This window comes from Amaranthus tricolor, chromosome 16 (genome assembly GCF_026212465.1).
Source record: "Amaranthus tricolor cultivar Red isolate AtriRed21 chromosome 16, ASM2621246v1, whole genome shotgun sequence".
NCBI classification, from domain to species: Eukaryota; Viridiplantae; Streptophyta; class Magnoliopsida; order Caryophyllales; family Amaranthaceae; genus Amaranthus; species Amaranthus tricolor.
Genome location: NC_080062.1, coordinates 5,325,373 through 5,340,544, shown reverse-complemented (window position 1 = coordinate 5,340,544; position 15,172 = coordinate 5,325,373). Strand labels below are relative to the sequence as shown.

General features: G+C 32.5%; 1 protein-coding gene across 9 annotated transcripts; it reads left to right on the top strand.

The window, feature by feature from the left end:
• The first annotated feature begins 3,779 nt into the window (after positions 1-3,779).
• On the top strand, positions 3,780-14,773 carry LOC130803098 (SNF2 domain-containing protein CLASSY 2-like). 9 transcript variants are annotated; one of them, XM_057667276.1, is made up of 10 exons: positions 3,780-3,869; positions 5,509-5,553; positions 5,817-5,874; positions 6,790-6,916; positions 8,235-8,320; positions 8,817-9,055; positions 10,036-11,562; positions 11,695-11,841; positions 12,330-14,325; positions 14,415-14,773. In XM_057667276.1, exons 5-9 carry the CDS (start codon positions 8,272-8,274, stop codon positions 14,289-14,291), a joined length of 3,924 nt encoding a protein of 1,307 aa, XP_057523259.1. In that variant the 5' UTR covers positions 3,780-3,869; positions 5,509-5,553; positions 5,817-5,874; positions 6,790-6,916; positions 8,235-8,271; the 3' UTR covers positions 14,292-14,325; positions 14,415-14,773. The 9 variants fall into 9 exon arrangements, with proteins under 9 accessions (XP_057523259.1, XP_057523255.1, XP_057523257.1 ...); XM_057667274.1 differs by lacking the exon at positions 3,780-3,869 and adding an exon at positions 3,882-4,135; XM_057667275.1 differs by lacking the exon at positions 3,780-3,869 and adding an exon at positions 4,161-4,318.
• Positions 14,774-15,172: the final 399 nt, after the last annotated feature.

Genomic DNA, 15,172 nt, shown 5'->3' with positions numbered 1-15,172 from the left:
CTTTACCAATATAAAAAAACAAATCAAAAGTTATAATTACAAAGGTAAAAAATAAATTATTAAAACATATGTAGACAAAATTAAACAAAAATAAATAAATAAATAAATAAAAATGAGTTTTCACCTAATTTTTTAAGACATAAGTAAATAAAATATGTCTTAATATTGAGCGCTTTTTGTATGAGATCATCTTAGAGATAAGTTCATACAAGCAGCTCAAAATATGTATATTTAAAAAAACATTAATTAAGCAATTTAATTTTTAACAGACAACGTACTTTACAAAACAACGTACTTAGTTTTTATGAATAATAACCTTAATTTTTTTACTTTATTTTATGATTATTTTTAGAAAAAATTACTTTGAATAATCCAACATTATCGTGATTATACTACAATAATTCCACTTATTGAATAACAATGAATAATCCGAACTTATGAGAGTCTTTGCTTTGGGTATACTCAAGTTACCTGCTATCCGTTTTAGCAAGTCATTTTAAATAGAAAAAAAAAGAATAAATTAATTTTTTTTAAATAAAAATATATAAGCCCTTTATCAATCCAGCCCCACCGCCACCCCTTCCCTCTCACCGGAGTCACCACTACTCAACCACCACCACCACCAAACACATCCAAAAAATCTCAGAGCCCCAAAACCTCTTAACAACCCAGCAATTAGTACCCTTCTCCCATTTTTTTTTAGTTTTCTTCAATTTTTGTGTTCATGAAGAAGAATATAAGAGATTATGCCAGAGTTTATTTAAAGTGAAGGTTCACACAGTATTTGCTATGGATGACATTGTCTTACATTATAAGAATTTTTTAGCAAGGAAATTATACTTCTACCTTTCTAGTGTAGTAATGTGAGTTTAATGGAGAACATGAAAGTATGTAAACACTAGTTTTGCTATGAATGTCATTGTCTTAGTATATTTTGACAAGTAGTTTAATATTTTTGTAATTTTAATTTATTTTTTTATAATTTATCTATAAAAACAGGTCATTTTTGAAGGAACAACAGGTCATTTAAGTGCTTCAACTTTTGGAATTATTTATAGTTAATTAATAGGTGAAATTATTATAGAAAAATTACAAAATAATTGATTATTTAGAGTAATTTTTCAATTTTTAATTATTGTGCTAGCCCATTAATAACCATGAGACCGTTTTAATCAAGAATTAGTGATATGTTGCTATCACTAAGGACTATTCTTTGAGGGATTTGAAAAGAAAATATTAAATATGTTATTTTAGGTTAATAATTAATTTTTATATAATTTTATATTTAAATGTTTTCTAATTGCTATTGGAAAACACAAATTCTCAAATAATAAAGCTTATTTTTCTCAATTTTAGATCATCCAATTTTAATTTTTGTTGTTTGCATTTATTATTAGATATCTTTACAGATATACATATGATAACAACAATGCTAAAGTTTTAATTAATCTCAGATCTCTTCGATATGATGCTGACAGTTAGCCACATTTATTCTCCTATTTGATTATTTATGTATATTATTATTCTAGGACTCGTTTAGTTGTCTAGGAATTAAATTACCAAGAGATATTATAGTGATTGAAAATCCTTCAAAGAAAATTTAAATTTGTATGTTAATTGTTAACCAAATATAATTCATTTTGACATTTTAGTTTAAATTCTTATACTAATTAGTGTCAACCAAACAAACTCTTATACTCTTATAAATTTTAACTTTTCCTATCACATTTCACTCCAAATATCAGTCATTTTTTATTACACATATCCCTCTTCGATCCTTAATTAATATTTCAATCTTCAATTATTAATGTTATGTTTGGAAACGATGATTTCATTTGGAAATTTAGAATTGGCTCAAATTTATTGTTTGACAAATAAAAAATTTTCAAATTTAGATTTAGATCAAATTCTATCATTGCTTTTAAAGTAATTAAAATTGAGAATTTGAGAATGAATATTCAAACCTTATCATTCTCAAATTCTTCATTTATGATTTTATAATTGAAATCTATAATTTGAAAAATACTTATTCTCAAACACTACATATTAATTTAGTTTCCCATCGTCTTACACATGATTTAACAACCTAAAAAAATTTCTCTAACTTTTATATTCAATTTTTACTTCAATATTTAGGACTCTAAAACCTTGTTATAAACCTTCAATTCCATTTTTTAGTTTCCTTCATTTCCATTTTATAGAAAACTAAAAGATTCACTAATTACTACCTTTTTTTTTTTTGAAAGACACTAATCACTACTTGAAATATAGAAGTAGTATTTTCCTAATTCCAAAGCTTTTTTAGGGCAAGAGGAGAGAAAAAAGCTTTGTAATAAAAACAATATTTTTTTAGGGTAAGAGGAGAGAAAAAAGCTTTTTGAAAATTAAGGAGTAAATATCATTTTCCTTCCATAAGGTTTTGAATTTTATTATAACCTAGTTCTGCCATCCTTTTAGCCTACTTTATAATAAAAAATTATAAATTATGAATAAATACAAACTAAAAGTACTAATATATACACCAATATCAAAGGAACAAATATATAAAATTGAATATATATACTCTACTTCCTCCGTTTCACAATGTTTGCTACATTTAACTATTTTTACACATTATTCAACTATATAATACGAGTCTGAATATCTATAAACTGAATTTATCAAAAAAAATTATAAAAATATAGAAGTAGTAAAATTAAAACTCTATACATCAAGAAATATAATAAGATTTCACATGAACATAATTTAACTTTTTTATACTGTTTTTTTTGAAAATTTATAGTGGTAACCATGAGGTTTTGGATTTTCCACGTGGTAACCAAAACTTTTAAAAAATCTAAGCGGTAATCTTAAGATTTACCAAATTGTTTCACCGTAACCTTTTTGCACATAAAACGTTAGCAGAATGTTAGCAAACGTTAATTTCGAAGCTTTAAGGTTGTTGTATGCCTATTTATGCGACTTACAGTTTCAAATGCCATCAGTTTCAACATTTTCCCCGAAAATATAAACTTTAACTCTACCTTCTTTGGATTTGGGGAAAAAAAATATGATTTGGATAAAAGATGGTAGAGTTGGAGTTTATGATTTGGGGAAAAAGGTTGAAACTGATGGCATTTGAAATGTTGAGTCGTATAAATAGGCGTACAACAGTCTTAAAGCTTTAAAATTTACATTTGCTAACGTTTTTATGTGCAAAAAAGTCACAGTAGAACAGTTACGTAAACCCTAGAGTTACAGCGTGAATTTTTCAAAAGTTTTAGTTACCACGTAAAAAACCCAAAACCGCAGGGTTACTTACATGGAATTTCCTTTTTTTTTTTACGTAAACTTTATATATTATTAGACGTCTATGTGTATTTAAAAAACATTAATTAATGAAATTAAACCTTAATAGAGGATGTAGTTTACAAAACAATATGCTTAACTTTAGGAATTATATTTGTTATTTTTTATTTATTTTATTTTTATTAATTTTAATTAATGAGTACCTCACTATGAAACCGTCATCATCATTATTATCATCATCTTACTCACTGTATCCCGCCAATAAAACTATAAACAAGGTTTGAGGAGGAAATGACGACGACAATTCATACCCATAAAAAAATTACAGCCAATAAATCTCTCAACTTAAGAAAAATCATAAGTAGTTTTTGCAAAAAATGACACAAAATAGAGCTCACGATAACTCCATAAACCTTCCAACTCATCAAAATTATTAAAATACAAAATATTCATAGTGTAATCAACATTGTGAACGAATAAGGAAGGCAAATAATTTTGGCGTAATTAATTTGGCGCAAGAAGGGATAGGTAGGGAGACTCTTTACCGCGGGATTCCCAACGACTTTTCACAGTACAGACTAGTGAGTAGTGACCATTGCTTCGACCTTCTCAAAACTTGCCCTTTTTCCAAGTTTTTTAGTAAAAGACAACCATTTTTACAGAATCCCTATTTCCAAATTCTGTGCCCCTTTTTCTCTTTTGATTTCATTTGTCTTTTTTTTTTTTTTTTAATTTCATTCTCTCTCTTCTATGATTCTTCTCCTATCAGAATAAAAATGGCAGTGACCACTTTTTAACTCATCCTCACAATTTTTTTTGAGATAAATTCGATTTTATTCAAGCCCAGGTTCATTAATTTAATTTTTGCTCATTTTATCTTTTGATTTTGTTTAATTTGATCATCTTCTGAAGTGGGTTTACACTGGATTTTTTAAATCATAATTGAACTGTTAGATACAGGAATGCTCTGTTTTTCCCCTAATTTTTCACATTTTTTGCTGAGAAATATTCGGTTTTAGTTCATGCCCAGGTTCATTGATTTTTATTATTGTTCATTATTTCTTTTGATTTTGTTTAATTTGATCATTTTCTGAAATGGGTTTACACTGAATTTATAAATCATGATTGAACTGTTAGATACAGGAATGCTCTGTTTTTTCCTCTAATTTTTCACATTTTTTGCTGAGAAAAATTTATTGTAATTCATGCCCAGGTTCATTGATTCAATATTTTGTTGATTTTATCTTTTGATTTTGTTCAATTTGATCATAATCTGAAGTGGGTTCATACTTTTTTTTAATCATGATTGATACTGTTAGATACAGGAATGCTCTGTTTTCCCTAATTGTTCACATTTTTTGCTGAGAAAAATTCGATTTTAATTCATACCCAGGTTCCTTAATTTTATTTTTGTTGATTTTATCTCTTGATTTTGTTTGATTTAATCATAATCTGAAAAGGGTTCATATTTTAATCATGATTGATACTGTTAGATACAGGAATGCTCTGTTTTTACCCTAATTTTTCACATTTATTGCTGAGAAAAAATCGATTCTAGTTCATGCCCAGGTTCATTGATTATATTTTTATTGATTTTATCTTTTGATTTGATTTAATTTCATCATCATCTAAAGTGGGTTCACACTGATTTTTTTAAAATTTAATTTAATTTTAATTTATGTCAGGTTCTTAGTATTATTTTTGTTCATTTTATTCTATAATTTAGTTATTTGTAGCTTGATTTGATCATCATCTGATGTGGGTTCTCACTGTATTTTTGATCATAATAGATACTGCTAGATACACATGAATGCTCTGTTTTCCCCTCTTTTTTCTTTTAATATTTTTTGATTTATTCAAATATAATCAATTGTTTACAATCCCAGGTACTTAATTTTGATTTTTTAGCTTAATTTGATTAAATTATCAAGTGGGTTTTCTGTTTTTCTCATTTAATTATATTTATTTTTATATTTTGACTAAATCAAGTCTTGATTAGGTAATTATCTTTTTATTTGCTCATTTATGATTGTTGAAATCTTTTTCCCTTTTTTGTGCAATTTCTTAGTCTTTATTGCCTTTGTAATAATGTCTAGGTTTCCCTTCATTTCTCCTAAATAATTGTTGCTTTTTGATTACACACCCACAAAAATAGAGCTTTTTTTTTTTGTCATCTTCTCTCCTTCACTCACTAATTGATAAGCTCTTTCTTTTATTTAGGGTAAGGTGATTTTACGAGCCGTGGAATTGATGTTTCTATCCGCGGTGAGAATTAAAATCCTATCAATTAATTTAGTTAGTACTTTCTTCGTTCTTAAATACTCAGGTCTTGACACTATTTATCATTCAAACTTAAAATACATATTGCAAATAATGTTTAAGAAAAAAAAATATAGTCAAGTGAGGTCTTGTTTAAATCGTTTAATCGCAAACTAATATATTAGCTTGCGTAAAATATCAAATATAACAAGTTATAGTTAAATGGAAAAGTAGGTTTTTACATTTATTTATTTGAATGAATTTGGCAGGTGAAGTGTGGAGCTTACTGAGTCCTGTTCTGTGTTGACTTCGTCTTGTGATCCTCGTGTAAGACTGTTATATCCTTCATTTGTGTCATATAGGAGTGTAAATAAATTCTCATTTTATTATTGCTTATGTTTCCATTTGTTGTTACCATTCATTTTTTTTTTCGTGGATTAAATGCAAAGTTAAAAGTAAATAACTTTAATAGTTTGATATTACCTCCAATTCAAGCTATTAGTCTCATTTAACTTTTAATATTGTTCATCTATCAATATTAATTTGTATTTTATTTTTAATTTATAAGTTATAACATAGTCAAAGGGAGATCTTATTCTATTCATTTTAATACAAAAATTATTAATATCAACTTTTTACAATTTTTACCATATATCACTAATTAATGATAAAACTAATGCATTGACAAATGTGCTCAAATGGGACTATTAAAATGAATAGGAGGAACTACTAAAATTCAAAGTTCTAATTGAGATATAAAAACAAAATTTGAGAATCATATCATTAAAGACGGTTGCTTCATAGGTGTAAGTGTTTTGTTATCCTTGTGATAAGAGTTGGATTCTCTTCCAAATTGGATTCTATGTGATCATAACTTATGGGTCATAACTATGTTAGAAATTTTATTTTCTATTTGTTTTTGATAAATTACCTTTAGGAGGAGGATCATGAGGAGTTATTGGGGGAGATCAATGATCATGTAGATGATATTCGATCCTAAGTATTATTGGATATGATGGTTGCTTGTATCACATTGAGAGTATTGAATCACTTTAGGCTTGAGTTCTTTGTTGTTATTTATTCTATGCATTACATCCAACCACTATTATGCTTCTAGTGGTGACTTTTGACTTTAATTTGGCTCCTTAATTTGTGGCAGTTTTCTTCCATCAGGCTTTTTCTATGCTTTGATGGAACTTTTTTGACTTGGTACTTATTTGGAAAATGCTTCCATGATTGCAGTATGTAATGGAATGGATTTCAGTCTATTACAAGGTTATAGGACTTTGTCCCATATCAGTAGTATGGACAACTAATGTGGGGTTTATAGCGTAAATGGACTCTCTCACCTACCAGGCTAGTCTTTTGAGTGAGTTCTCTTGTTCATTCTATAACAATGGTATCAGAGACGGTTCAGAGTGGTGGCATACAGAGTGGTGACCTATTTAACCCAGTCGTGACCAACGTAGCAATGACCAACGAGAATCCCCTCGGAGTAGTGGCATGTAACCAGTCATGACCAACAAGATGCAATGGAATGGATCTGAGACCATTACAACTTTACAAGGTTATAGGACTTCGTCCCATATCAAACTCAAATATAACCACTCACCGTTCTGCATTTTCCAGAAACCAGCCTAACCAACCCTTTATATCCTCTTCTTGTATTATACAAAAGCTTCCAAATTCCCTTGGCCAACAAACATCCTCTATAAACAGTAGCAGCCCAACTGTCGGCTCTAACATAAGACGGTTACCAGAAAGAATCTATCAAGAAAAGAGGGCGAAGGGACTATGAACCATTTATGGTACTCGAAAGAATAGGGGTCGTGTCATACAAGTTGGATTTACGACCTTCATGTAAGATTCATCTGATATGACCTCAAACAACGTGTATATATTCACATAATATGTATGTGATGGGCTAGTTAACTCATGTATGAGGTGCGTCTCAAGGTAAGATCGTCTCATACAAGAATTTAGGATAGAAGAAAGACAATGAACAACAACAGTAAGGGCAAATCAGTAAAATTGGGCAGTTTGGGTAAATGGGTAATTGTAGTTAGCTACCTTTGTATATATCACAAAGTGTTGTGAGAGACGGTCTTTATGACTAAATAGTCCAATTAAAATAAATTAAAGAGAAAATAAGAATATAGACTTTTTATTTTGAAGTCGTATTTTTGAGAGACGGTCACTCACAAATAGTTGTATATATATATATATATATATATATATATATATATATATATATATATATATATATATATATGAAATATATAAATATAGGAAATGCTAGATCATTTAGGGCACTCGCGCTGCAAAGTTCCCTTGCAATTCATATTATATTATGATATCAGAATAAAAGTATCTTCTTCATCTCTTCTATTTTGTTTTCTTTGTTACCTTTACTGAAATCATTGCAAGAACAAATCAATCAGCGATAATGGTTGAATTTGTATGTAACAATCGTGATCAAAATTCTCACTAATTGAATTTGTATAGTAATAATTGAATTTGTATGTGACAATTGAGTTTCTCGTTTGTATTCGTGATCCTATTTCCCGATGTTAGTGGTTCAAGAACACTTAAATTCAGCATGTTCTTCAATTCAATGAGCAGATTACTGTCAATCAAATGATATTCTGTATTTAAAGAGGTTTTAGCGTTTCTTTCTTCAATTTCAGGACAACATTTGCAGGTCAAGCTCATCGTGTAGATACAATGAGGAAAAGGGGTCTTCATGAAGCTTTACATCCTTTTGATGATCATCGTAAGAAATAATGCTTTTTGCTTTTTATCTCGGATTGTATTCATGCTGAAGTTCATCTTGTTGCACGGCGGTCAGTTTTCTGTAGTCGTATGTTCTCTATGTCAATGTATAAACAATCAATTACCGTTGATTGCGATTCTACTACAGAGTATGGCATCTCTACCTGATTAATGTAGTCTTTCTCAAGAATTTCTTGAGAATGATACATCAAAGGTAATATGGGGGACAAGTTTAAACTTTTAAGTAGTAATTATGAACAATGGCCTATTGTTTTAGGAAGGCCTAAAATGGAACCACGACTTAGGCTTAGTGCGTCACCTCATTTTTGTTAAGACGAACATATTTTACTGATTCTTATGTGCTCATTTTTGATTGATGTAGTCTTTCTCAAGAATCTAATTTGTGGTGCGAAATTCATTTACACCAAATAGTTAATATCGAAATTCATTTTCATTTACGAGTTTTGATTTTATACTTAACTCTGCTAATTTTGCAGCCTTTGAGATATATCATCAAGGCTTGTGGAAAACTGTGGAACGATTAAGAATCGGCTCCGGCAATGTAACGTTTAACGTCTTGGACCTTGGATATTTATTCGAGGAGAAGAATTTTCTCTCTACTCTAAGGCTACGGCCTAGACGAGCAACTATGATTGATTGCATCTGTGTATTAAGACCTGGTGCTGATGTTTCTGTATTTTCAACATCCGAAGAATCATCTGAAGAATCTCTTACAGTATGCATTCTCTAGCACTATATTGGTAGTTGAGTTGTTTTACCTTTATTTACATGTTGTATCATCTCATTCGTCCGGGTTTGTTGTAGTTGGTGTATCTTTTTTGGTACACTGCTTACAAGTTACAACCAGTTGTATAGCCGACAGTAAGTGGTTTCTGGTGGTGATTTGGTAGAGTATATAACGTACATTGGGGCCTCAACTATTAGCTTAACCTTTTAATTGAGTAAGTACATTGACATGGTATCAAAAGCCCAGGACACAAGTTCAAATCTCACTTGCCCCTCTTTTCAAGTGGTCATATTAGCAGGGGTATGACGTAGCCTTGTACTGCATCAATATCCCAAACGGCTCTCGTGTGAGGGGGTGTGATAGTATATGACATATTGTGAGGCCTAACCATCAGCTTAAGGTTTTGATTTTGTTGTTAATATAAATCCATGTGTAATTTAAACATTTTGGCACAAGACATCCTATACAAATTACGTGTATCTTCGTAACCAATAGTGCCATTTCCCACCCACTAACTAGCTGTAAGTTTCTTCAGCAAGCATGTAATTATTCTGTTTTCTCTGGACAGTTGGGCATTCTTTCCTGGATTTTAACCAAGGAAGTATCAAGACACCTTTATGGTTTTAACAATGTGGTCTAAACTTCCGAGTGAGTATCATGGAGACGTGTTCTGAAATCCTCAAGCCTAATTAGATAGATCTGCCTTCTATTCATGAATGTTACCAACACATTCCAAGTGAACCCGCTAATATTGTGTACCGTTCTTTGTAATTCTTTGACACACTTATTAACAGGACAATATGTACTAAATTGAATATCTGTACCAGTATATTTCTAATTTTTTGTTCTTTTATGTGGGTGTGTGCATTTGCCCAGATTAGAGTTGGGTAGACTTATATGTACTGATTTGATCTCTTGTTGAAACTTCCATCTGATAACATTGTTTACTTACGCTCTTACCTTTACAGGGATGGTTTGATGCTAGAATAACATCAATCAAGAGGTCACCACATGAATCTGAATGTAACTGCAAGTTTTACATCAAATTCTACCAATTCAGTGACCATGCTGGAACTAACAGAAGAACGTTATGCAAAGAGGTTGAAATTGTCGGGATTAATCAAATATCAATATTTCAAGTACTCGAACAAAAGCCTTCGGAAAATACTCATTATAGGTGGCCTTTCTCAGAAGACTGTACTACAGTGTCAAGGACTAAATTATTTCTATCGAAGTTCGCTGCTGATATCTCTTGGCTTATTGTTGCATCAGTTCAAAAACAAACTGTATTTGATGTAAGATCAATACAAAGGAAGTTAGTCTACCAAATATTGGACATGAGTTCTAGTAGTTACTCGACCGCTGTCAATCTAAGAGGTGTAAATTTCAGGACAGAAGGAGAAATCACATTTTCATCTGTTTTTCCGTTTGTTCCGGAGGAAAATAATGCAGTGCCACTTGCCGAAGAGCTTGAGGAGGAGAACACACTTGCAAGCTATGAGCTAACAGAAGTAAGGAGATCAAAACGTAGGCTTGTACAGCCTGAGAGATACTTGGGTGAGATTGGTCTTGAGGCGACAGATATTACTGCACTCAGAATAGGGTATAAGTTTTGGAATCAGGACGATTTGGCCATTGTAGTCGTAAATGAAGAGGATACCAGTAAAGCTGTTGTAGAAGAACCCCAAGAGAATTATGAAGGCGCTATTGAGTTATATTCCGGGCCAGGGGGAACTTATCCTTTTTCGCTTACTGGAGCTGAGGCAAAAGATGAGAATCTTATGATTAGAGATGCTCAAAGTGAAGGAGAGGGTAAGAACGGAGAAGGTCGAAAAAAGCGAAAATATGTCAAAAGAGTGAAAGATAGCAAGGGGAAAAATGTACAGAAAGAGAGTAAGCATAACCAACTTGCTATTATTTCGTTTAAGAAAGAAGGCAATAAAATGCCTCGAGAAAAAAGTCATCTCCTTAATGAGATCCGTTTAAATCCTCTTGATATCGATGATGATAACGTCCCCTTGAAGTTCTATACTAAAAGATTTAGACAGCGTAGAGAAGCAATAATGACATCAAGATTAGCATCGTCATCATACACGAAGAAGAATTCAGAGCTGGATGATTATTATGATGGACCAATATACGGAGGAAAGAAGTCAAACTTTCGACAGTATCCTAAGAAAAAGCATCGCCCTGTGTTTGCTTCTTCGTCTAGGAGTGATAAGTACTCGGAAGATCCATCAAGAAAGAAGAAAACATTGGATATTTCTGCGTACAAGGACCTTATATCAACCTACATGAAGAACATACAGTTGACCATTGAGAACAAACAGCCAATTCCTACTGATGCATGGAAAAACCTTCAAGGAGCGTCATCTATGTATGAAAAGAAAGTTGCTGATGAAGCTCCTCCTCCCGAAGAGGAAGAAGAATCAGAATCCGAAATGCTGTTCAGAGAAATGGAACTTTGTTTAGCTTCAGCATATTATGAAGAGAAGGTAACCAATGTTTAATTTGATGCTATTCTTTCTTTTGAAATATGGTTCATCGTTTGTCGCTTCGCCAGCCATACAACAAGCCTAAGGCAAATCTGTGTAAAAAAATTTAGCTTTTGTGAATATCTGGTGCAGAATCCAAAGACCGATGAACAAGCAGAAAATTTCTTCAAAAATGATGGATCTTGTCAGCATGTATACACCATAGATGATGAAATCGGGGTTCTATGTCAATTGTGTGGATATGTACTAACAGAAATTAGGGATGTCACGCCACCTTTTGTAAGTAAATTGTATTTTTTAGTATCCCAAATAGTATTTTTTAGTATCCCATTTTGAACTTCTACATGACATCTCAAAATTGCATAATTAAATTATGCTCTGATTAGTCTATTCAGACGGAAATAATACTCATGTCACCTATGGAATACTGATAAATCTGTCATATTCCTAGACTTGAGATATTAAGGATCTGTTTGGCAAATGGTGTTAGCTGTAGTTGTGTAGTTGTTGGCTCGAGCTTTGAGCAGCTGGAAGTATTGGCTGATAAGCCAACCAACCACTTAACCAACTAAAAAGTCAAACGCTAACCAAAAAGTCAAGAAAAAATTCATTTGCTAAACACCCCCGTTATATTAGAAGATGCTTAGAGGTTTGAACTTAGCCTCACTTGAAACAATTTGACTTTAATTGTGTGTGGATGAAGTATATTCTATATTCTGGTTTTTCTTCTTTTTTTCTCTCTAATATTAATTTTTCATGGTGCTCAGATGCGACAATCCGGATTTACCAAAAAACAAGAAAGAAATGACCAGGCTGAAAAGGATGATACAGAGCATAAGCTGCTAGATGAGGCATGTGCGGATCTTGTCTATAATCCTGCTTCATATGACACTCTTGTGTCTGAATCAAATGATATTGTCTGGACTCTTATTCCAAGTATAAGGAATAAATTACATGAACATCAAAAGAAGGCATTCGAGTTCCTTTGGACCAATCTTGCCGGGTCTTTAATACCTTCGGAAATGGAACCATCAGGGAAGAAAGTGGGAGGTTGTGTGATTTCGCATACTCCTGGTGCTGGGAAAACATTTCTTATCATCGCATTCCTTGTAAGTTACTTAAAGCTGTTCCCGGGAAAGAGACCTTTAGTTCTTGCTCCAAAAACAACACTATATACATGGTACAAGGAAATTATAAAGTGGGAATTTCCTGTCCCAGTGTACCAAATCCATGGCAGAAGAACTTATAGGGATCGAATCTACATGCAGAAGGTTGGAACTTCCTCATCAGCTGTTGTTCCAAACGGTGATATCATGCACGTACTTGATTGTTTGGAGAAGATACAGAAGTGGCATGCTCATCCTAGCGTTCTTCTTATGGGTTACACCTCCTTTTTGTCGCTCATGCGAGAGGACTCGAAGTATGCTCATCGTAGGTATATGGGTCAAATTCTAAGGGAAAGTCCAGGAATCTTGATACTCGATGAAGGGCACAACCCGAGAAGTACAAAGTCTAGGCTGAGGAAAGCGTTGATGAGAGTTGAGACAGAATTCAGGATTTTGCTTTCCGGAACTTTGTTTCAGAACAATTTTGGTGAGTATTTTAACACCCTTTGCTTGGCTAGGCCGAAGTTTGTTAATGAGGTGCTTCGAGTTTTAGACCCAAAATACAAGAAGAAAATAAAGGGACAGAATAAGACGAGGACTTCCATAGAAAACCGAGCAAGGAAGGTATTCATGGACATCATTGCTAGAAAAATAGACTCGAACGAAGTAGAAGAGAGAACCGATGGCCTAATCATGTTGAAGAACTTGACGAATAAGTTTATTGATGTATATGAAGGTGGAGGCTCAGAGAACTTGCCAGGCCTTCAAAGTTATACCCTTATGATGAAGCCAACTCCTTTGCAGCATGAACTTCTTGTGAGGCTTCACAAACACATGAGTGTTGCTCGGGGATTTCCTTTGGAGCTCGAGCTTATGATCACCCTTGGATCCATCCATCCTTGGTTGATTAGATCTGCTGTTTGTGCTAACAAGTTCCTTAGCGCAGAGGAGCTTCAGAGTCTTGATGTTTTCAGGCATGACCCCACAAAAGGGTCAAAAGTGAAATTCGTCCTTGGTCTCGTTCAACGGTCTATCATTAGGAGAGAAAAGGTATTGATCTTTTGCCACAACATTGCACCAATAAACCTCTTCGTTGAACTTTTCGAGAGAATATATGGGTGGAGAAAAGGCCATGAGGTTCTCGTCCTTCAAGGGGATCTCGAGCTTTTTGAGAGAGGACGGGTAATGGATAAATTTGAGGAACGTGGAGGGGAGTCAAAGGTACTACTCGCATCCATCAATGCTTGTGCCGAAGGTATTACATTGACAGCTGCTTCTAGGGTGGTCTTGTTGGACTCTGAATGGAACCCCTCGAAGCAAAAGCAGGCCATTGCTCGAGCTTTCAGGCCTGGCCAGGAGAAAATCGTTTATGTTTACCAACTTTTGGTTAGTGGTACATTAGAAGAAGATAAGCATGGTAGAACAACATGGAAAGAATGGGTGTCTTGTATGATATTTAGTGAAGAACACGTGGATGATCCTTCGAAATGGCAAGCGGAGAAGATCGAAGATGCTTTGTTAAGAGAGATTGTCGAGGAAGATCATGCTAAGTCTTTCCATATGATCATGAAGAATGAAAAGACGTCTTATGAGAACCCTCTGAAGGTGATCAATGAGGAATAAGTGCGAGCACACCTTTCCGAACAACTTGTACAATGTAAGAACCCTCTTATTGGTTCCCTCTTGCTTGAATTGCTACTCATTGCATGATTCGGTTTTGATGCGAGTTTGCTATACTTTGAGCAGAGTCATGGAATAAATCTAGGACGATGATCGTCAGTCAGTGGTGACATTTGATCAAGTCGGTATGTAAAATATGATTCAAATCAACTATTTAGATGCAAATTCTGTATTTTCATCTTCCAATTTCCATTCCTGTGATGGTTTGAAACCGTTTGATTTGCATCGCGTATTAAGCTCGATTAGGCCTTATATGAACTTATTAGCGCTTATCTAAACTTATTTAAATTTGTCGGGTATGTATATTTGATTATGCGGAATTTCTTATTTTCATTAGCTTAAAAGACAAAAAAAAAAAAGTTATCTAATGCTCAAGTACTAGTTGATTAAACTATGTTGCCAATTAATAGAAGTGTAAGTTAAAGTATGTAGGATTTCTTGGAGGTCTTGAGCTTATTGTAAAATAGCTAGTTTGTTCGGTTTCGCATTTCAAGCTCATCCCATTAAAAATTAATACCTACTTATTATATTCTTAATGCCTACTTACCTTATCCTTAATATTTATTTACCGTATCCTTAATGACTAATTTTAATATCTTAAATGTGTACTTACACTTTTTTTAATGCCTATTTACAATATTTTAAAAATATGTAATGAACCGGCTTAATTAAAGATGGTCTCTAACAAGAATTTGTTATTGTAAAATTTAGACCACCAAATTTGAGTTTTAATATGTATTTTGTGTTTGATAAATTTGCTATATATTCCATTTTTTATTTATTCCAATCAATCTAACATATTTCTATATTTGTAATCATTGTTA